This window comes from Myotis daubentonii, chromosome 10 (assembly GCF_963259705.1).
Source record: "Myotis daubentonii chromosome 10, mMyoDau2.1, whole genome shotgun sequence".
Taxonomy (NCBI): Eukaryota; Metazoa; Chordata; class Mammalia; order Chiroptera; family Vespertilionidae; genus Myotis; species Myotis daubentonii.
The window spans coordinates 46,394,189-46,416,907 of record NC_081849.1 but is presented as its reverse complement, the minus strand read 5'-3'; the positions used below and the strand labels follow the sequence as shown (position 1 = coordinate 46,416,907).

The 22,719-nt window shown below is 39.0% G+C and overlaps 1 protein-coding gene across 2 annotated transcripts in view; it reads right to left on the bottom strand.

Moving 5' to 3' along the window:
- CDK14 (cyclin dependent kinase 14) overlaps window positions 1–22,719 on the bottom strand; it is a 532,130-nt gene that overhangs the window by 117,784 nt on the left and 391,627 nt on the right. For both annotated transcript variants that reach the window (XM_059712254.1, XM_059712255.1), the window contains 2 exons: window positions 18,757–18,820; window positions 3,097–3,145 (listed from right to left, as the gene is read on the bottom strand). In XM_059712254.1, coding sequence (XP_059568237.1) covers window positions 3,097–3,145; window positions 18,757–18,820 — 113 coding nt within the window. The remainder of the gene's footprint in view (window positions 1–3,096; window positions 3,146–18,756; window positions 18,821–22,719) is intronic.

Here is a 22,719-nt window from a genome sequence, read left to right as displayed (position 1 = left end):
CTAAGGCTAGAGCTTGTTGGCTCTAAGGATTCAGTATGTAACACTGGGATACCAGAAAGTAATATTTTAATAAAAATTTTTAGTGATGACTTTCTTACTTAGTATTTTCTGAAATAAATCCTTAAGGCAACAAAAATAAGACTTTACAGGGACTTAAAATTAGCATGTTTCTAAACAAGTCATGTTGATCATTAAAAAAATTTAGCTCAAGTTCAGCTTTTAATATTTTTACCTAAAATGTTTTCAAAGTAATCTAAGGTGGGACTCAGTTTATTAATACTTTGAATTAATTCTCAAAATTTAAAAAGCATATGTGATGGTAGAGATGAAAAGAAAATCATTAACTACAATTCTATTAACTGATTAACAAAAACTTTACATGAACGTAATACTGTCTTCAGTATTTTAGATTTTGTTTTTGGTTGAAAAATTATAAATCCTATATTCATGGAAAATGCAAGTAATAAATATCTCTAAAGTAATTTCTTAAAAAGACACTGTGCTCTTATTTGTAAGCAATAATATTCCTAAGAACTCTTATTGGCCCTCAAAAGTAAAAGCTGTTATCTTGAACCTTTAAAAAAAAATTTTAAAGACTGAGTACAACACATAATTTTTAAAATTTCTAAAGCAGCATTACCAGGATTGCACATCCTGATTTTTGTCAATGAAATTACCTATTGTTATTGTGACATAAGCAATACCTCCCAGAGAAAGGAAAGCATCAGGTCTTAGGTGGTTAGATTGAAGTGAAACAACACAAAGTGTGAGTACTACAATTTTCTTCTTCTCTTTGGAAGACATTACATAACTTAGTTTCTCCTGGGATAGAACAATGTAAATGGACAAAAGAGTCTTCTCTGAGGGGCATATATGTTAGTGTGCCCATGATGGCAGGTGCTGAATACAACTGCAACAATAAATAACTGGAGGGGCGCATATGAGTTCACTATGGAATGACTGGTGAGTCATTCCACAAGAGGGCAGTGGAAGAAATATCAAGCATCATCCATAGACCTCTTCCCGCAGGGCCCTGTGTGTTGTAGACTATTCTAAGTGGATAAGAATTGTCATATATTTTCATGGGCAATTTGGAGGCCATTCTAGCTTTGTCCAGCTGAAGGAAAGAAAAGGAGTTATCTAAAGTGGAGGCTATTTTCTACAAATAATATTATATGTAGGCTAGAGGCCCGGTGCACGAATTCGGGGGTCGCTTGGCCTGTCCTGCAGGATCGGCCGAAACCGGCTCTCTGACATCCCCTGAGCGGTCCTGGATTGAGAGAGGGTGCAGGCCAGGCTGAGGGACCCCACTGATGCACGATCAGGGTTGGGAAAGGACACGGGAGGTTGGCCAGCCAGGGTGGGACCCTGGGAGGGCTCCAGGGAGTATCCGGCCTGTCTTGCTCAGTCCCACTCAGCTGGACCCCAGCAGCAAGCTAACCTATGGGTTGGAACATCTGACCCCTGGTGGTCAGTGCACATCATAGTGACAGTTGATCGATCGACTGTCTTCCCCCTGGTGGTTAGTGCACATCATAGCAACTGGTCGACTGGTCGATTGTCTGCCCCCTGGTGGACAGTGTACATCACAGCGAGCGGTTGAGCGGCCTTAACATATCATTAGCATATTATACTTTGGTTGAACAAATGACAGGATGGCCGGACACTTACCATATTAGGCTTTTATTATATAGGATGTGCCAGATTTTCCTGTTACTTCAAAGATAGGGTTAGAGATTCAACTGCCTTTATGAATTGTTTCATAAAGTGGTTAGTTGGTTGAACAAAACTTTTTGAGCAATTAGGAGAGAGGGATGTGTTTAATCATTTCATTAAGGTGGGAACTATACACTGTATATATTACTTAATGTATGAAAGCACTTAATTAAAATATGTTAGACTGCTGATCAGTGGTGGTGGTGATGGGTGTGAGGGGGTCAGTAAAAGGGTAAGAAACACACACAGAATGCTCCCAGCATAGGGCATGCCTCCCTAAATATTAGGGGGACTCTAGATATTTAGAACTGACTCTTCCAATGACAAATGCAAGGCCATGTGTTAGACAAAAATAATTACACTAGAGTATTCTTCTAAGTATGAATTTAATCAAAATAAATGGCCAGATCTTTCGAGTAAACCACTGTAGAATTTAATGTATAAATTCCATGAGTTCCTCATAATAAGCTGTCCACTGTATCTACTGACAGTATTGATTAAAGATATTGTTATTTAAAAAGGTTCTGTCCTACCTTTTATTTTCATAACTTATGGCATCTATAATTAAAATATAATGACAGCAAAAAGTGAGATAATAACACTAAATTCCCCAGAGACAAAATTTTGTTATGAAAAATTATAGTATATTTTATCAAAGGAGTTCTAGTTACCTTTTCCCTAGCACAGTGCTTGAAATGTGATACCTACCATGAGATGGGTGACTCAATTACTCTGCCTTTCAACTTTCAATGATTTACTAACAGCTTGGCTTGCAATAAAAGACCTTTGAATAACTTGAGTAACTCAGATCTACAGATTTCATCAAATTTTGAAACCAAGAAATAAAACTATTTTAACAAGGTCAGGTGACAGAACAGAAATTAAATAAATGGAGTGCATATACTTTGAGTGATGTATGTACTTAGTTTCCCCATAAAGCTTATGGGGGAAATAGGTGAACTGGAAAAATTTGAAAGATCAATTTTATCTAGCTCAACAGTTGTCACCAACCCTATTTAGATGATAAAATCAGTCATTATATTGTACTTCATAAATGCTATTTTTCTGACACTAAAATGTTTCTTGAAATCTAGTTACAAGATTGACCAAATGACTTTTAGGACTTACAACAATGAAGCAAGGCCACATTGCTCTAGGAACACAACTCGTCTATACAACAGTGTTGGTTCAGTCTGGAGACAGTGGCTGGCACAGTTAGGGCTCAGTAACTGGTTAATGGTTAAATGAATGGATGAATGAATAATGAAAAAAATGTCATGAAAACTTATCAGGAGAGTCTTAAAAATTGAGAGAGAGAGAGAGAGAGAGAGAGAGAGAGAGAGAGAGAGAGAGAGAGAGAACAATCTGTAAAAGACTTACTTATTCCAGGCTTGTCTAAGGTGTTTAGAGCTGTACACGGTAAAGCGTTCTGAAACAAAGAAAAATGATAAACAATCTTTGTTGAAAATGTATATATTGTTATACTGTTCAAAAAGTGTGTCTAAAAATCAACTTTTAAAAAGATAGTGTTCAACTTGGCCATATTATGCTAGTCATAGGAGGTCTTCATCTTCGAAAACAGGAAGATCTTAACATTTTAAACAATAAAGCATTGTTTAATTTTGACTAGAGTGATCTGTTTCATAATCTGGTTTCGTAGTCATTATTTCTTAGAATAACAAAGTTTTAATTGGGTTTAAAAATAAATTTAATTGGGTTTAAAATATAAATTCCAAATTGTAAGTAGATTTACAGGAGAACACTGATGCAACGGTAAAGTGAGACCTGTTGTTTTCTCTACGAAGAGATCTCTGATCAAATATGATACTGTTAGCTCTTCTTTCTTACACTCTGTGACATCTGCACTTGCTCTAGGCCAAACTACCAGTGTCCTATAGTGAATATTTATCATTGAAAAACTTTATGTTTTTTCAATTAAAACATAACATTTGTTTTACCAAGTTAAACAGCAAAGTGGCACACAACAGATATTGATCATCTCTCCTGCTCCCGTTGTCTACTTCTGATGATGCAGCAATAGCTAATGGCTTCATATGTCTCCACACAATTCTTATGTTAATAAACACATACCCATTCACTACATACACTATTTTAATATTTTTTTAGCTGGATTTTACAATAACCATTCTCTTAAAGTTTTTAGGCATTTACTAATATACACTGGGTAATCCTTCAAATCAAAAGAAAAAATAGAAGTAACACTGTTATAAAACTCTATGAATAGTCCATAGAATAGAAGTACCATAAGTTATTTGATCACTCTCAAGCTGATGAAAATTTAGGTGGCTCCCTGTTCCTTCAGCTTAAAAACAATGCTTCAGCAAATATCCTTGCACATCTATCTCTATACACTGATGCTTTCATTTCGTCTCTGTTTGGTAGATTCCCCAAAATAGTAAAACTGCTTGGTAAATTGTCTGTACATTTTACATTTAAACAGATGCTGACAGGTCACTTTTCATTTTCCCACAAGCAATGAAAAAATAATGTTTCTTTAATAGTATGCATCCTGGGATGTAAGACTGATTCAACATATGCAAGTCAAAAATATATATCACTTTAATAGAAAAATATCACATGATTGTCTCAATCAATGCAGAAAAATAATTTGACAAAATTTAACATCCATTCATGATAACTCTCAATGAATTGGACATAGAAGGAATGTACCGCAACACAAAGTCCATATATGACAAGCCCACAGCTAATATTATACTTAATGGTGAAAGGTAGAAAACTTTTCCTTTAAGATCAGGAACAAGCCGAAACTGGTTTGGCTCAGTGGATAGAGCGTCGGCCTGCGGACTGAGAGGTCCCAGGTTCGATTCCAGGCAAGGGCATGTACCTGGGTTGCGGGCATATCCCCAGTAGGAGATGTGCAGGAGGCAGCTGATCGATGATTCTCTCTCATCGATGTTTCTAACTCTCTATCTCTCTCCCTTCCTCTCTGTAAAAAAAATCAATAAAATATATTTTTTTTTTTAAAAAAAAGCTTTTAAAAAAAAAAGATCAGGAACAAGACAAGGGTGCCACTCTCACCACTCCTATACAACATAGTAGTAACTGGAAGTCCGAGTTAGAGAAATTAGGCAAGAAAATAAGTAAATGGATAGACAGGCAGGCAGACAGACAGACAGATAATTTGGCATGCAAAATGAAAAGAAGCAAAATTGTCTCTGTTTGCAGATGACAATTTTCTTTTTTTTAAATATATATTTTTTTTTATTTCAGAGAGAGGGAAGGGGAAAGAAGGATAGAAACATCAATAATGAGAGAGAAAGAATCACTGATTGGCTGCTTCCTGCACGCCCCACACAAGGGATTGAGCCCGCAACCCAGCATGTGCCCTGACCAGGAATCAAACCATGACCTCCTGGTTCATAGGTTAATGCTCAACTACTGAGCCATGCTGACCAGGCTGCAGTTGACAATTTTTTATACAGAAAATCTTCAAAATTCCACCAAAAAAGCTAGATCTAATAAACAAATTCAGTGAAGTTGCAGAACTCAAAATCAATCTACAAAAATCAGTTGCATTCCCATATACTAACGACTTATCCAATAAAAAAAATAAGGAAAACAATACTATTTCTAATAACAAAAACAATAAAATACCTGGGAATAAATGTAACTATGGAGTTGAAAGATCTGTATACTGAAAAATATAAGACAGTGATAAAAGAAACTGAAGAAGATACAAATAAATGGAAAGATATTCCATGCTCATAACTGGAAATTTAATATTGGTAAAATGTTCATATTACCCAAAGTCATTTATCGATTTAATGTGATCCCTGTTAATATTCCAGTGGCATTTTATTTTACAGAAATAGAAAAAATAATCCCAAAATTTATATGGAAGCAGAGAAGACCCTGAATAGTCAAAACAATCTTGAGAAAGAAAAAAGCTGGAGGTATTATACTTCCTGGTTTCAAACTTATTAGAAAGCTATAGCAACCAAAACAGTATGGTACTGGCATAAAAACAGACACATAGACTAATGAAAGAGAGCAGAGAGCCCAGAAATAAATTTATGCAGATAAAGTCAACTAATATTTGACAAGGAGCCAAAATACTCAATGGAGAAAAAACAGTCTCTTCAATGAACAGTGATAGAAAAACTGGATATGTATACGCAAAAAAATTAAAAATAAAACTGCATACCTACCTTATACTACTTACAAAAATTAACTAAAAAACCCCCAGAGAACTAAAAATTTAAATGTAAGACCTGAAACCACAGGAAAAAAACAAAAACAGGGAACCTTGCAATGATTTTATGGGTACAATATACAAAGCACAAGCAACAAAAGCATAATAAATAAGTAGGACTACAAGAAACTAAAGCTCTGCAGAAAAAAAACCAACAAAACAAAAGGCAACCCACAAAATGAGGTAAAATATTAGAAAACCTCATATCTGACATGAGGGCAATCTCAAAATATATAAAAGCTCTTGTAACTCATAGCAAGCAAACAAACAAATCCAAATAATCCAATTTTAAAAATGGACAAAGGACCTGAAAAAATCTTTTTTCCAAAGAATATACTCAAATGGCCAAGAGGTGCAGGGAAAGGTGCTCAATGCCACTAATCCTCACAGAAAGGCAAATCAAAACCATAACGAGATATCACCTCACTCCTGTTCAAATGGTTATTATCAAGAAGACAAGAGATAAGTGCTGATGAGGATCTTGTACGTTCTTGGTGGGAATGTAAACTGATGTAGCCTCTATGGAAAATGGTATGAAAGTTCCTCAAAAAATGAAAAATATAACTACCACAGGATCCAACAATTTCATTCAAGCAGGGGTAATTGTCAAATACTTAATAACCTGCAAGGTACAGGCATTGACCAAACAGTACAGAAACTGGCCAATGCTATAATGATGTGCATCCTCTGAAGATCGGCTTGACTACAAATATTGATCTAAAGCTATAGGCAAAAGTGCTCACCAACAGAATATCCAATGTCTGAATTATTATCTAGAAGACTGAATTATATAAAGTGCAACATAATTCAGCTAGCTGGTGTAGAGCAGAAATTTAAAGGAATGTTCTAGGTTTGAGGATTAACCGACAAAGTAAGGAGAAATGGGAAGAATAGTTCTTTTAATAAAGATTTTTTTTTAAAAAATTATTATTATCTAAAGTCTAGCATTTAAAAAGCAAGATATATTTTTAAAATTAATTACATCAAATGTCCTTGTAAAACAAATTTGATCTCCTTAACTTTGTACTCCCCACAAAGCAGTTTTAATAATTTGCTATGATTCTGGGAGCAACAAGAATTCCATTACAGATAAAATTAATACAATCTTACATTTACAAGTAACTTATTATTCTTGGCAATTAATGACTACACATAAATATTACTTCTAAGAATTGCTTCTATTTAGAGCTTGACAGGCTATGTTAATAGAAATTTTTTTTTCCGAACTACAGTATGTCAATTTTAGCTGTACATAAAAGAGCCAAAATTGGTAATAAAACATGCCATATAAAATATGAAAAAATAAGAAAGAAGTCATTCTACAACCTTCTCTACATGTCACATAAACTCTTCTTTTAACAAGTGTCACCTGGGTACCTGCCTGCTGTGCCAGGCGTCGCACTGGGCAATGGGCACATGGCAATGAGGAAGTCCTGGTACCGAAATGTAAATGCAGAATTACAAGCACAGGATGAAAAGTGCTGCAATGTGGAGAGAGACACAGTCTCCGGAGAGCCCAGAGGCACACCACTCCCTGCATCTATTTCTCTTCCAAACGAAGACGAGATAAACTCAGACATCTGAAACGAGGAGGAACACCCAGTACCCAGTGTCTTGTATCCAACAGCATCTTTCAGAGCTTCGCTGCTAAAGTCCACCACTTCCAACAGAGTCATTTCTAACATTCTCTGCAAGGAGCATACATTACATTTACATTGCATTTTAAAAGCGATTTCCATCACAAATAAAAAGAATGTTCCATCAGAACAAAAGCAACATCATTCGCCATGTAAGTGTTGAGAACAAAAACGGGTTAACATGAGTGCCCCAAATGAACAACAGGTGCATTTAATAAAATAGCTATTCAACTGCCTAGGAGCCAATGTACCATGTTATTCCAGTATTTGCCTATGTGTGTTTTACACTGGTCTTCAGTAAGTTTACGCTCTCACTGGGTACTTCAATCCCGGCTTTCTCTTTCCAATTATGTTTAAACTAGCAGTTTAGGATGCTGTGATTTAAAGCATTGGCTAATTCATAGCATAACAGAAGAGTGCAATTAATTTAAACCTGCAGGCTGATTTTTACCTTCTCTTATTGCAGGGACACTGCAGAGGATGGTCACACACAGCAGGGGCCCAGGGAAGAAATCACTTGCTATGCAGCATGATGAGGATGGGGGACAGGAGGCTGGGAAGGTTTGCCCTCACACTGCCAGCCATGCTTGCACACTGCTAGTCATTGAAATTCCACGGGAAAACAACTGGAGAACAATGCTGCAGATTCTCAAGGCCCCTAGCTTGAAAGAGCTACACCTGAAATGGCCTGCGGCACTCTGAGAGCTGCCTAGAATTCACAGGAGGATGAAACCTAAATTGGAAATTACTCATCTGCTTATCAGTATGGACTGTATGCTGCAGAATATTTTGTTAATCTCCACATTCCCTTTTCACCAATGTTTTTTGTACATTATGAGACACTGCTGTGTTTTTAACTTCAAAAACAAGAAAACAAATAGTTAAATTAACCAACAAATAAAAAGACCAAGTATGTTCAAAGGACTTGAAAGGCTAAGCCAGGATTTGTAAACTCAAATTTTTCTTTCTTTTTATTTGGGGGTGGGGCGGCAGGTAGGGGTGAGGGAGGGCTGGAGGGGGGAGAGGTGAAGGAGGACTAGCAATAGAGGAAAAAATCAAAAGTCGCCTCAAACTTTAGTATATCTTTTGCAAATGGATTTAATATCATCCAATGTAAATAATACCACAGAATAAATATAAGTCAGTATCAAAATGAGTATGCCCAAAACACCTTTGGAAATATTGGACGTACTTTATAATTAACTCTTCTAAACCAGCAATTTTCGATAATGTGCCACAAGAGGCACACTGGTGTGCTGCAAGGATTTTTAAAACATGCACTATCTGCCTATTTAGTCAAGGGCACTGACCTCTTTTCCCTTAGGCTGTCAAATAAAAAAATGACAAGTCAGCACAACAATAGCATATGTTGTGAATGAATCAAAAATTATGCCTATTTTTGTCAGATTGGCAAATATATATATTATTCACAATTAAATTCCTTCAGATTCTTTTGCATTGAAAAAAATGCATTGCCTTAGCTGGGTTTGGCTCAGTGGATAGAGCGTTGGCCTGTGGACTGAAGGGTCCCAGGTTCAATTCCAGTCAAGGGCATATGCCTGGGTTGCGGGCTTGATCCCAAGTAGGGTGCATGCAGGAGGCAACCAATCAATGGTTCTCTCTCATCATGGATGTTTCTATCTTTCTCTTCCTCTCCTTTCCTCCCTGAAATCAATAAAAATATATTTAAAAAATGCATTTACTTTTTCTTTCTGAGCTTGTACAAGTAGTAAGGATAGAAGCAAAGAGCTGTGGGCATCCTATTACCTGGCTGAAGTGTGGAACCTGAAGCCTTTCTCAAGATTACTTTCATAGAAGAAAAGGGCTCCAGTCCTTTATAAGGGTGAACAATGAACATAGTCATGAATCACTGGTGACATTTCAGACAGTCACCCTAGTTACTTATTTATGCAACAAATAATATATCTAGGTTCTTCAAGATAGAAGGCATGAGTATTCTTTCATTCTCTTACTCATTCTGCAAATGTTTATCATGTGCCTGCTGCTTGTCAGGCACTGTTCTAGGCACTGTAAATAGAACAGTGCACAAAACATAAAGTGATGAGTAGCCTATGTCACGGGAGCCAATACTAAGGGAATATCAATAGGAGAAAACTATATTTACAAGTGTTCACAAGATTTTGCCTTTATATATTTATTATAGGAAAAGCAGGTTAGCAGTAAACATTTCAGTTGATATTCTGATCAAGATTTATAATAGCTGAATTGAAACCATCTATAGCGCTTAGAACAGAAGTAGAGCAGAATTCATGTACAGTAGAAGAAGGTTTACCCCAAATAGAAGGCTAAGCTTGTTCCAAAATATGGGGATTTTAGATATCTCAGCCCCCCAAAAGCGCAGAGATCCAAACAGGGCACTTTAGAAATTGCACAGTTGCAATTCACAGCTTTAAAACACTTGATATCCCCCAAATTTATGCTTGAGATATGACAGCTCTAGTGTTACCAGTGAGAAGCTCTGATGTGACATGTTCACACTGACCAGAATTGCATTGCCCTGTAGCTGGCACCAGAGTGGCTTCCCCAGATGCTAACAGTCATCTTCAGCCCTGAAACCAGGAAACTGCAGCATCCTGCCCAGCCCTGGCTGCAGCTAACCATCCTCCAATTCCCAATGGTGTGCATGTTAAAATGAGTAACCTTTGAGCAACTTTCATAAACAAATATTCTATTATATTCATTACACTCTGACTTCGGACAGCATTTGGTTTTTCTAATGTACATACATATGTGGGTTTGGGAGTGTATATTCCCAGGTGAAGTCTTCTAACTATCCACACCTTTCCCAACCCAAACGTCAGGGAACACTTCTCTTTCCATAAGACATTTTCTCTAGAGAGGTCAAGTTTAATCAGTTAGGCATTTATTAAAGTCTAAATTGTACTATTCACAAATCAGGATGATTCTTTATAGCTCCCAGAAAAGAAAGGAGACTTTGTGTCTCACTCTCTGTGTGTCCCCACCCACCCCTCCATTCAACTCAGCAAAGGGGGAAAGAGATCAGGAAGGCAGCACTCGGAGCCTTCCCAGGAAAGTGGGAGCTAGACAGGACCTGAGCAATCAGGTAGTCTAGCCATTTCATGTGACAAGAAAGTGAACTGCGGTTAGAAAGTTGGAGTTGGCCCAGCCAGTGTGACCTAGTGGTTGAGCGTTGATCTATGAACCAGGAGATCAAGGTTCAATTCCTGGTCAGGGCATATGTGTGGCTTGTGGACTCATTCTACAGTAGGTGGCAGGCAGGAGGCAGCCAATCAATGACTGTCTCTAATCATTGATGTTTCTCTCTCTTTCTTTCTCTCCCTTCCTCTCTGGAATCAAGAAAAAAGAAAAAAGAAAGGCTGAGTTGCCTGAGGCCCTGAAGCAGGCTAGTGGCAGGGGCTGAACCAGTCTCTACTCCCAGTCTACTGCTACCAAAGAGCTGGGATACATAAGAAGCACAAACAAATCAAAGTTCCTTTAACCAGCAATAAAAATCTCACTTGCAACTATATGAGATTCTGGAAAAGGCAAAACTATGGGGACAGTAAAAAGATCAGTGGTTGCTAGGGGCTCAGGAAGGGGGCGGGATGAACAGGTAGAACACAGGGGATTTTCTTAGGGCAGTGACATTACTCTGTGTAACTCTATAATGATGGATACATGTCATCACACATTTGACCAAACCCACTGAATGTACAATACCAAGTATGCAACCCTAATGCAAACTATGGACTCTGGGTTATAATGATGTGTCAATGTTGGCTTATCGGTTATTACAAATGAACCACTCTGGTGGGGAATGTTGATAATGGGGGAGGCTGTGCATGTGTGAGGACCAGGGGCATATGGGAAAGGTCTATACCTTCTGCTTAGTTTTGCTGTGAACCTCAAACTTCTCTAAGAAATGAAGCCTATTTTTAAAAACCTAAGCACACAAATAATATTCTCCTTACTCCTAATGCTCTTTCCACAGGCTTCACGTGTCTTATGCTTTCAAGTCTAGGAGACCAAACCTGTTTGTGTACACAGGACATCCCCCACAAATGTCTTCCAATTCTAGTGACTTTAGACATATTACTTCAAAAAAATATTTCAGTGCCTCAGTTTTCCTATATTACACACAGGGCTCATAACAGTCCTTACTTTAAATAGTTAGCCATGCATGTTCACTGAGAAAATACAACTCCAGAGCTAATAAGAGTGTCTGACACATAATAAACATTCAATCCTTGTTAGCTATTATTACTGCCACAACTTTATTAATATGCGTGAAAAGCTGAGCATCTGGCACAGTTATGTTATACATGGACAAGGCAGACATGTGGTCTATAAAAGCAGTACTACTCTAGGGAGGATAAATGCTAAGCTACCCTAAATATCCTTCTTGAGGCAACAGTTAAAGAAATGCATAAAAATCACAGACACGTCATTGCTCTTCTAGAAAACTCCTTGTATGTAATTCGGTGATTTCAATGCCCTAGTGGAGAGCAAGGGCTGGCATTCTGAGAGAGTACCAATTGTCCTTCTTTACAGTCAAGAGATTATTAATTGGGTTTACAAAGATGGCTCTGCCAGTGGTTCTCAACCTTCCTAATGCCCCGACCCTTTAGTACAGTTCCTCATGTTGTGGTGACCCCCAACCATAAAATTATTTTTGTTGCTGCTTCCTAACTGTAATTTTGCTACTGTTATGAATCATAATGTAAATATCTGATATGCAGGATGTATTTTCAGGGGTCGCGACCCATAGGTTGAGAACCACTGCTAGAGTCAAAAGCATCTCTGTACACACATACTTCTGTCTTTTTAAAAGAATCCCGATTACAAACATTATTGTTTATTATCTACAATGGTATTTTGAGAGTGCTGGATCATATGTAAGGGAAGAAAATTTCATCAGATTTTACAACTGAGCTAATTATTCATAATCAGTTTATCACCCTATTATCTGACTTGAATACTGGGGGGGGGGGTGTTTAAAATATTACTTGCATCTTAAGTAATGAAAACCAAGATTTTTTCTCTCTCACCTATTAGCGTGTTATTACCCCATAGTCATAAAGCCCTAAGAAAACGGCTTAAAGGGATTTTAAAATCAACATTATTTTAAACAGAAATTAATTTGGTTCATGTATTTTAGCCAGGAGTAGACAACAAGTGTCCTAAGTTAGAAGACCTAGTGGGGGACATTAGTTATTCAGAAAATATTTCCTCTCTTCTCTATTCCCACCTTCGTGAGTGGGGTACACTTCTTTGGCCACTGATATTTTGTGTAAATGATGAGATATTAATGGTACTGACTTTGGCATATCTGAATTGCCAGCATCACTACTCTTAACCTTGGGGGCCATTAGTAAGTAAAATAAGAGTTATTTGTACATAAGCACTAGATTACAGGAGAGTCTAGTAAATGATAAACTACTGACTACTGGGCAGGGGGGGTATACATTGTGAATACATGAGACAAAAGGATGATTCATGCCCCAGGCAGGACAGAGAAGGACCAAGAGGCACAGACCAAGAATTAATCACGCTACTCTGAATGGCATGCAATTTAAAACTTATAAATTGTTTATTTCTGGAATTTCCCATTTAATATTTTCAAACCTCAGTTGGCCACAGGTAACTGAAATGCAGAAAACACTGTGGACAAGGAGGATTGCTGTATTTTACATTTTTGAGTGATTATCAAGATTTTTGGCTATTTCTTATTTTCATGTTATAGCATTGGCCGTATCTATGACATTTCATATCAAGTCCTCGGCCAGCGAAGGACCTATGGGGGGAAAGCTGTCCCTATGATATTACTGCCAACTGGTGTGAGAGTAACTTCTCCCAAGCCAGGACTTGCCATTACATGCTTTTAATTGCTTCTTGTCTGGGATCATTTCCTACGTCACCCTCCACCCTCACCCCCGAATTTTACAGTGCCTTTCTTTTTAAACTCCTGGATAATAATTTGTCATTCAATAGCTGTTAAATGCCTGTTTTGTTGGAAGCATTTAAGAAGTGATTGAAAGTATCAGACATGGAATCTACATGTTATTTCAGGGCCAAACTATTTAATGCCAAGTGATATTTGTGGTTTGATGTATTTTACTAAATACAGAGATCAGATCTTCTCTACTTCTCTGAAATGTTCTTTATAAACTAACTGTCCATAAAGAACATAGGGAACATAGTCAATGATATTGTATGGCATCGTGTATGGTACCAGGTGGGTAGTGGGAATATCAGGGGACCACTTTGTAAAGTATATGATTGTCTAACCACTATGCTGTACACCTGAAACCAATGCAAAATAATATTAAATGTAAACTGGAATTGAAAAATAAAATGTAAAGTTCTTTGCAAACAACAACAACAAAAGAAGGTTGAGTCAAGAAATAATGTTCAGTAGAAGAAGGTCAGGGAGAAATCACAATTCAGATGCAGCAGCAGGATCTTCCGCGACGTGCACTGGAACAGGGAGGATGAACAGAAACCCAGGGAGAGCTGGGCCACTCCACCGCTCCACTAACGCCGGGCGTCCTGCAACATCCTGACCTCAGGCCCTCACCTCACAAAGCAGAGAGCAGGACTAGACCGCCCTGGAGCTTCTCCTAGTTCCTTCTTCCATCTCTTGATGGCTCTTTCATGTCCTTCAGTCAAATGTCATCTTTCAGTGGGGCCTTCCTTGATTATATTTACCATTTAAAACTATAAATCACCTCCTTTCCTGGCATTGCCTGAGCCCATTTCTTGCTCTATTTTCCTCCAAGTACTCTTCACCACCCAGTACTATTGCTGGTCACAGAGCCAGCTCGTACCATCCCTTTGGACAACAGCCCGACATAAGAGTTCAAAATTATAGCCTTAAGTACTTATTGATTCTTTAACCTTACATCCGGTAACTTATTGCTCAGATATTCTTGCATACATGCAATGTGTATTGTATGTGCCTATCTACAGGTTTTAATATTTATAATAGCCAAACACTAGAAACAACCCAAATGTCCATACGTGGGGAACAGGTTAAATCCATGCCATGGGAAACAGTGCAGCTGTAAGAGAAGAGGGGAGCTCACAGGCCTCCTCTGCATGGGAAGCCCTAGGACGCATTAGTGAGAAAAGCAAGGCCAAAACTGTGTTTAATATTCGAACCATAAAAATATACTTTTATAATTTATTTCATTTACATAAAGAAAAGGAACATAAGAAACTAGTAAAATGGAGCCTGTGGTGGGGCAGTGATGCTGGGGAAGTGGTAGATGGGAGGCTTTGTTTCTCTCAGTATTGTTTGATATCTTGAGTTGCTTAAATTTATGACCTATTCAAAAACTAAGCAAAACATCAATCACACTCCGTGGTATTTACTCAAAGGAACGGAAAACTTCTATCCACATAACAATCTGCAGCTTGATTCATAACCGTCCAACCTTGGAACAATCAGGATGTCCTTCAGTAGGTGAGTGAGTGAATAAACATCCAGACAACGGAATATTCAGCTCTAAAAAAAATCAGCTATCAAGCCATGAGGAGACATAAAGTGCCGGGAGCCAGTCCATCCTTGCTGTTTCAAGGGACCTGGCATATATGGCATACTGTTCTTAATATGTTTGCTCACCTTCTTGGCACTATGTGTTTTAACCAAGGTCTCCTCTCTGAGAAAGGTTGTTTCCCCAGGTAGGGATTTTCCCCTGAAGTTAGGGAGGGAATAAAACCCCTCAACTAAGTGCCAGGCGGGTAATTAATCATTTTAACTACGAACAATCATGCTTAAGCTACATAATCTTTACTCCCTGGAATGGAGATAAGAAACGCCCTAACCTTTGTAATAGAGATTGATAGGATTGAATCAACTGGTATAAATACAGATGTAACAAGACAGAAAGACACAGAACTTAGAAGTCAGAACCAAGAGAGACAGAACCTAGGCACAGAACCTACACAGAACGTTCTCTAGAGACAGAAGAACTTCGCTGGAAAGAACATGGCAAAAGATCCTGGACAGAAACTGGCCTCAGAACCTAGAGACAGAACCTAGCGAGAGAACATGGCAAAAGATCCTGGACTGAACCTGACTACAGAAATTGGCAAGAGAACCTGACTAGAACCTGGTGACTGAACCTGGCTGGAGAACCTGGACAGAACCTGGCTGGAGAACCTGGCTGGAGAACCTAGCAAGAGAACATGGACACAGAACCTGGCTGGAGATCCTAACCAGAACCTCTCTGGAGATCCTGGCTGGAGATCCTGGCTAGGCTGCTGATCAACTGAACGCTGTCTCCGTGTCCTTCCTTCTTCGCCGACTCCGTCCACACCTTTGGGGACCCCTGGACCCGCTGGGGCTGGACCCCAGCGATAAAGGAAACTGAAATGCATATTACTAAGTGAAAGAAGCCGGTCTGAAAAGGCAACATCCTGTATAAGTCCAATTGTATGACATTCTTAAAAAGGCAAAACTGTGGAGACAGTGAAAAGATCAGTGGTTGCCAGGGGGTGGGGGGAATGAGAAATAAAAAGGCAGAGCACAGAGGATTTTTAGAGCAGGGAAACTACTCTGTGTGATAGTATGATGGTGGATACATGTCATTATACATATGTACAAATCCATAGACTATACAACACCTAGAATGAATCCTAATGAAAACTATGGACTTTGGATAATATTGATATGTCAACGAAGGTCCATCAGTGTAACAAATGTACCACTCTGGTGGGGGTGTTGATATGGTGAGGTTGTCTGTGCATATATGGGGAAAGGCATATATGGGAAATTTCTGTACCTTCCACTTAATTTTTCTATGAACCAAAAATGCTCTAAAAAAATTAAAGTCTATCAAAGAAAACAAAACAAAGTATGTCCTCATGGCTCAGATGTTTTGTTTTCCCTCAGACTTTCCAGGGCATGCTGTGGGGCAGAGTAAGGAGGTGAAGGGTTGATGGACCTACCACTGATCCCTTTATCCTCCTGGAATGTGCATCTTCTTCCCTGGAGTATGAGGTCCAGACTGGGGGAGACGAGGACCCCTGATGGTCTGGTTACTGGGCTGCATGAAAGGACTCATAGATTGGCTTCCTTTGCCTCAATCTAATATATTGTCTTCCCTTGACTTTTCTCAAGCCAACTCAGGGAGCATTTCCCACATCTTCTCTCATCCTCAAGCCTCCAGCTTGGCCCATAACATCTTTCTTGTTTATCAGCTCCCATGCCTTACACCATCTGCACATGCTATTCTTCTGGATTCCCCTGACCTATTATGTACCATATATCTGTAGTGACACCTGTACATCATATTAATAACTTAAACATATATGTCCTAATTTATATATCTATCAAAACAGTCACATAAGTAATGTCTGTCTTACTCCTCTGTATAAATAAAAGGCTAATATGCAAAATGTCCCCTCGGGAGTTCGACTGTGAGTTCGATTGCTCGCTATGACGTGCGCTGACCACCAGGTGGTGGCATGGAATGAAGGAAGGCCCTGGCCAGCAGTAGGAAGGCCTTGGTCGGCAGCCAGAAGGCCCTGATCGGCCCTGATCATTGGCCAGGCCTAGGGACCCTTCCCCGTGCACGAATTTCATGCCCTGAGCCTCTAATTCAATATAATTCAGGGAAACAAACATTTGTTGAACATCAAAATAGGTATTATGTGCAGTCTCTGATCTCATGCAGTTCTCAATCTGTTAGCTTATTTTCTACTACATCATTTTACTTTCCAGGACACATTTGATAAATGCTTTTGTAGGCTGTTGAGGAAGATAAATTCTATTTACGCCAAAATCAACAAATTCCTTCATGTTTTCTAGTGCAGAAACTTGGCAGGCCAAATGACTACCGATCTTAATTGTTTCTTTCTGCACCCATCTTTATTCATTTAATTTTTTTCACAGTCTCCTTTGTCTTATTTCTTCAGACTTTATAAGCTAGATACTAACCTTCTTTAAGAGCCCAAATTTAGAACATTTACAAAGGGCTGTGTTCTCACTTAGACTCACTAGGAACAACTGGAGCAGTTGGAGGATGATTCTTGCTCAGTTGAAAAAAGGAAGAGATAAAAATCCATCTAAATTGTTAAGTTGCTATAGTCTTTTAGAACACAGAAGTTAGTAAAATTTTTAGTAAAAGTACAGAGAGTCCTTGGGCACTAAAGAAGATAAAAGAATTCTCAGTACACACTCTATACTTTCAGAAGAAAAATATTAAGAATAAAAATAGTTTGCAAATTCAGTCATAATTTATTCTTGATGGTCCCCCAAAAGAGAGGAAGTGGAGAAAAAGAATATACTTGGCCCCAATTACAGAAATTATTCATAGTTCTTTTCCCTCATAAAATAATGAACTATTAGATCTTCTATAAAATCCCTTTCAGTAATTTTATGGTGGGTCTGCATTTTATAATACATGTTTTGTAACTAAGAAATAAAAACCCAACAACCAAGAAGAGAATCATTTTACAATAATTCATTTCACTGATTTTTATTAAATTTCCAATAGCAAACCTTTCATCCCTCCTATAAAAGTTAAACAGACCAAGTTTGAGATTCTTCTTCTGTTTAATATAATCATTAAAGTTGAAAGTTTCTTGACTGCCACCTCCTGGTGAGCAAAAACCTGACAGTTCATTTTTACAAGTACTGCATTTTTCTCTCAGATTTTCCCGTTTAGGTGTTTAAATATTTTACATTTAAAAAGACTGAATGCTGTACAATAGGACATTCAGAACATTTCATCTGTTTAAACTCAAATTCACTGACCATAAGTTGCTAGTTTTTAAAAAAGAAATCAAAATGTGATGTTTTCCTTTTTATAATGAATACTTTTCTTAGTATTATTACAGGGAGTCACACAGATTGTCGTACCCCGATTTCAATTTTGTTTTATAGACATAGATGCTAACCTAGCTGATAATGAAATGAATGCTTGCTTCAAGATTAGCCTGTCAAGTCAAATGAATTACAACCCTCATGATGAAAATCTCTTCTGAGGGATATCATTTATTCTATCTTTACAAGAAACATAAAATGTGAAAATAAAAGACAACTCCATTTATATGTAGAATACACAATGACAGAAGTAACAAGAAATTTTCAAGGTGATATATGAGTTTGAGGGGGAACATTTATATCTTCACCTTTTACATATAGGAAGCATTTAGTCATTTGAGATGAATGAAACATACCTGGCTTAAAATGTGGTAAAGAGTGAACTCCAGGCCAAGTGTCCTCATTTGGCGTTCCAAGAACCTAGTGGAGAGCAGGAAATTGTGGAAACAGACTTATTATTTCCAAAGCACTCAAAATTCTCCAGTACACTGCATATGATGAAACTCTGGATTTTTTTTTCTTTTCCATTATCGTGTGCCAGGAATTTTATTTCAGTAAAACCCAAACCCAGCTAAAGAGCCACCCAAGATGAATGTCTGTGCTTTAACATATGCAGCTGAATGAGGTAAGACAAGTGAAATCGGCTGCATTTTATCAACTCCAAACTTAATAAGTAGGTTTAGAACTCAAACAATAAGCTATCATCTTCATGGAACTGAATAAAGTATGCCCATGCCCCTCATGATTCTTGCATGAGCTTTTGTCCTTCACTCCGGTATCAGATGTCTAGTCATTAAACAGTTCTAAGAATCTGTCATTTCTCATCCCACATCCTCTGTCTGAGCATCGCAGTTTCAAAGAAGCAGGATGGACAGCCTGGGAGGCTCGCTTCTCTACTGGCCATATGCTCATTACAGTTAACATCTTTAATTATGTGATTCATAGGTTCCTCGTCCCAAAATACTGTTCTCCCTGGACTTTTTCCTTTCCTTACCCGCACTTCTACCTTCTTTCCCTGTGTGCTTTTCTATCACCACAACGTTTGATCTGGTTAAAGGAATTAAAGGGCAATTCCAGCTCCCATATAACTGGGCCTGCATTTTTACACTTCATTTGAATTTCCAACTCCACCATCTATGACTATTACACTCCATGGTCATGGTTATCACCGACTGAGAAGAGTGGAGTTGAAGGGTTGAGAGCTCAGACCCCGGAGACAGACCCCCTGCACCTCTACTTACTTACTAGTTATAGGACCTTTGGCAAGAAATCAACTCACCGAGCATCAACCTCCTCATTTGTAAACTGGAGGCGGTAAGAGCACCTCCCTCATCTGTGGTGAGAACAGAACCTGGCCTGCAGCAAGCCCTATGTCCCTATTAGACAGTATTCAGAGCACCCACAGGACACGGGGTCCGGCGAGGGAGGCGCTGGCCATGTGGGAGAACCTAGTCCGCCTACTTTTTCCACAGGAATCAATGCCACATGCCCTAACCCCAACCATCATGAACCAGCACAAAGAGTCAAAGAGGTTAAAAATGGCAAGAGATAAAGCTAGAAGCTGGCAAAACAAGAGGAATTTGAGATTCCAGGTCTCCAATTCGTCTCCTGCCTACAACTCCTGGGACAATGGGCACAGGATATACAAACTTGGCAGCTAGTGGCCAAAGGAAACAAAGTATTAAACATCAATTTCGGGCCCTGCCAGTGTGGCTCAGTGGTTGAGTGTCGACCCATGAACCAGGAGGTCACCGACCAGTCACAGCACATGCCCAGGTTTGTGGCTGAAACCTCAGTAGGGGGTGCAGGAGGCAGCCAATCAATGTTTATATTTCTCTATCCTTCCTCTCTAAAAAAAAAATCAATTAAAAAAAGTCAATTTTGCTTCTTATAAAAGCCTTTTTGGGAGACAATTTGGCTGAAATATATGGTTAGAGATGATAGGGTACTTGTGCAATAGGAAAAGTGGGTGTGTGTTGTCTCCGGTATCAGAATTTCATTTATATTAATCAACTAAGAAATTCTACCACCAAGATACTCTTAAGTTAGAAAGAAAAACTGGTATTCTCTAAAAGCCAAAAATAGTCTTTTACAAATAAAACAGTGCACATACGAAAATTGTAGCCCGCGTGCCATCAACATTTAAAACATGGTTACCACATCTGTAAATAAGCATCTCCCTCCGGCCCATTTTAATCTTAAAACAACATGCTTTGATATGCTAAAAACTCTTGTACATATTCATTTAAGCAGCTTCACCCTACCCCTGTGCTGTGGCTTGCACATCTCTCTGCTCCTTTACTAGTTCATCTCTTCACTGGACTAGGATTTACTGTTTATCACAGAAGACAGAGGGATGAGACTGGGCTCCGCCATGAGGTGCTCCTGCTCTGGTGAGGCAGATGAACAAAGGCACCGATGACCTGCCTTCAGCATAAGTGCTCTCTGAGAGGGAGAGGGAGAGGGAGGTGAGAGCCCAAAGAGGGGGTTGCGTGGGTCTACCTGAGGGCGGGGAGAAAAGCTACATTGGAGAGGATCGGTTAGTGGGAGAAGGAACACTGACTGACAGTTGGCCAAGTAAAGAAAGGGAGGGAATGCAGGAAAGTATTCTGGTTAAAAAGAAAAGATTATGTCAAAATACTTTCTCTAAATACCCATGTTGCTCAGGCCCTGGAACAACATGGGTATTTGGAGAAAGTACATTCTTCTGGAATGTCCTGCCCCTAATTGGTCAGGTTAACTCCTATCTCCGATTCTAGCTTCAGCTCATGCTTGATCTTTTCCTGAAAGACGTCTGGATTCTCTGGTCCAAGTTGCATGGGGTGATCTCTGTGGTCTCCGAGGACGTTTTGCAGACTTCTGTAAGACATACCTACTGTCTCATAAATTGTTAGATTAACTATCTGTCTTCTCACTGGACCCTGGACTGCAGAGGGGAGACCATAGTGTTTGTCTTTGGATCCATAGTGCCTACCGTGTCCCATACACTCAGTAAATACCAACTGACAGACTGAATGAATGAATGATGTGTCTAATAACAGTGTGAAGGATGCCAGGGAGGCTAGGGCCAGAACCAAATCCAAGGAAACTAAATTTTATCTGTTTCAGGTTTTCCCACTACAGATGACTCATTGGTGGATTGTAAATTTTCATTTAAGAGTACTGACATCAGCATTTTTTCAAAAGAGAAAATTACATAGAAAATATCAGAGGGCAACATACATGGTAAAAATACATAATGTTTTATGAAATCTCAGTTTAGGTTTTGTGTGTGTGTGTGTGTGTGTGTGTGTGTGTGTGTGTTTGTGTGTGTGCGCACAGGCATTGTGAGTCATGATGTAAAATGCATTGCTTTCAGTTTAGGAGCCATTCTATGGGGAACAAGAAGTTATTAGCTGAAATAAAGAATACAGGCGATAAGGCAAGTTTGGGGGCTGAGGGCAATGAGTTAAGTTCTGGGCCTGTTAAACGTTAGAAATGCCTACCCATCAAGATAAGGGATGTGTAGAGGGCAGTCAGAAACATAGACATGGATCATAGCAGAGGGAAAAGATCCAGAAAAACATTTGGAACTCTTCAGCATACATGGTAGGAGAAAGCAAATGCCAAACCACAGCCACAGAATGGTCTTCCCTATAGTCACATGTATACAGTTTCCAGAAGACTGTGAATTCCGGGACTTTCAGTATCTGCTAGTAAAACAAGGGGAGCTCTCACCTTATCAGTAAAGGTTTACCCAGCCTGACCCTGATCAATGAGGATCGAATGCCCTGGAATTTACTCTTACAGGCCTGTCTTTGCGCTGACAGGAACGGGTTTAAACCTCACCCATCATGACAGCCTCTCTGAGGGGCAGAGGAAAACAAGAAAAAGGAAACGAGGCTTTCTGCTAAAGTGTTTACAAATTCTAAAGTTCTAGCGCTCAGAGTTCAAGAACTCATGTTGGTCAGAAACATTGACTTCTCTTCTAAATTACCAATCGTTTCACTAATTCTCACATTTAGTAGTCTTTGCCCTGAGGCTGCTAAAAGTGAGTCCCTGGGCTTTTCCCTACGAACACCCATGGTTTAAGCAGAACAAGGAATGCTTATGGTTCTTCCTGGATCAGGGTCAGGGAGTCTCTGACAGAGGGATTCTGACCCAGCAGACACAGATACAACTGGCTCACATGGGACGCCCTGATGAAGTGACGGGGACCATGCCCATGCCCTCTCTAGTTCTGTGTTTTATGAGAGGGGCAGTGCTGATGATTCTAAACTGACTTAGTCATGAATCTAAGGAAATGGAGAACATCCGAATAGCTTCTATAACTTTTCAAC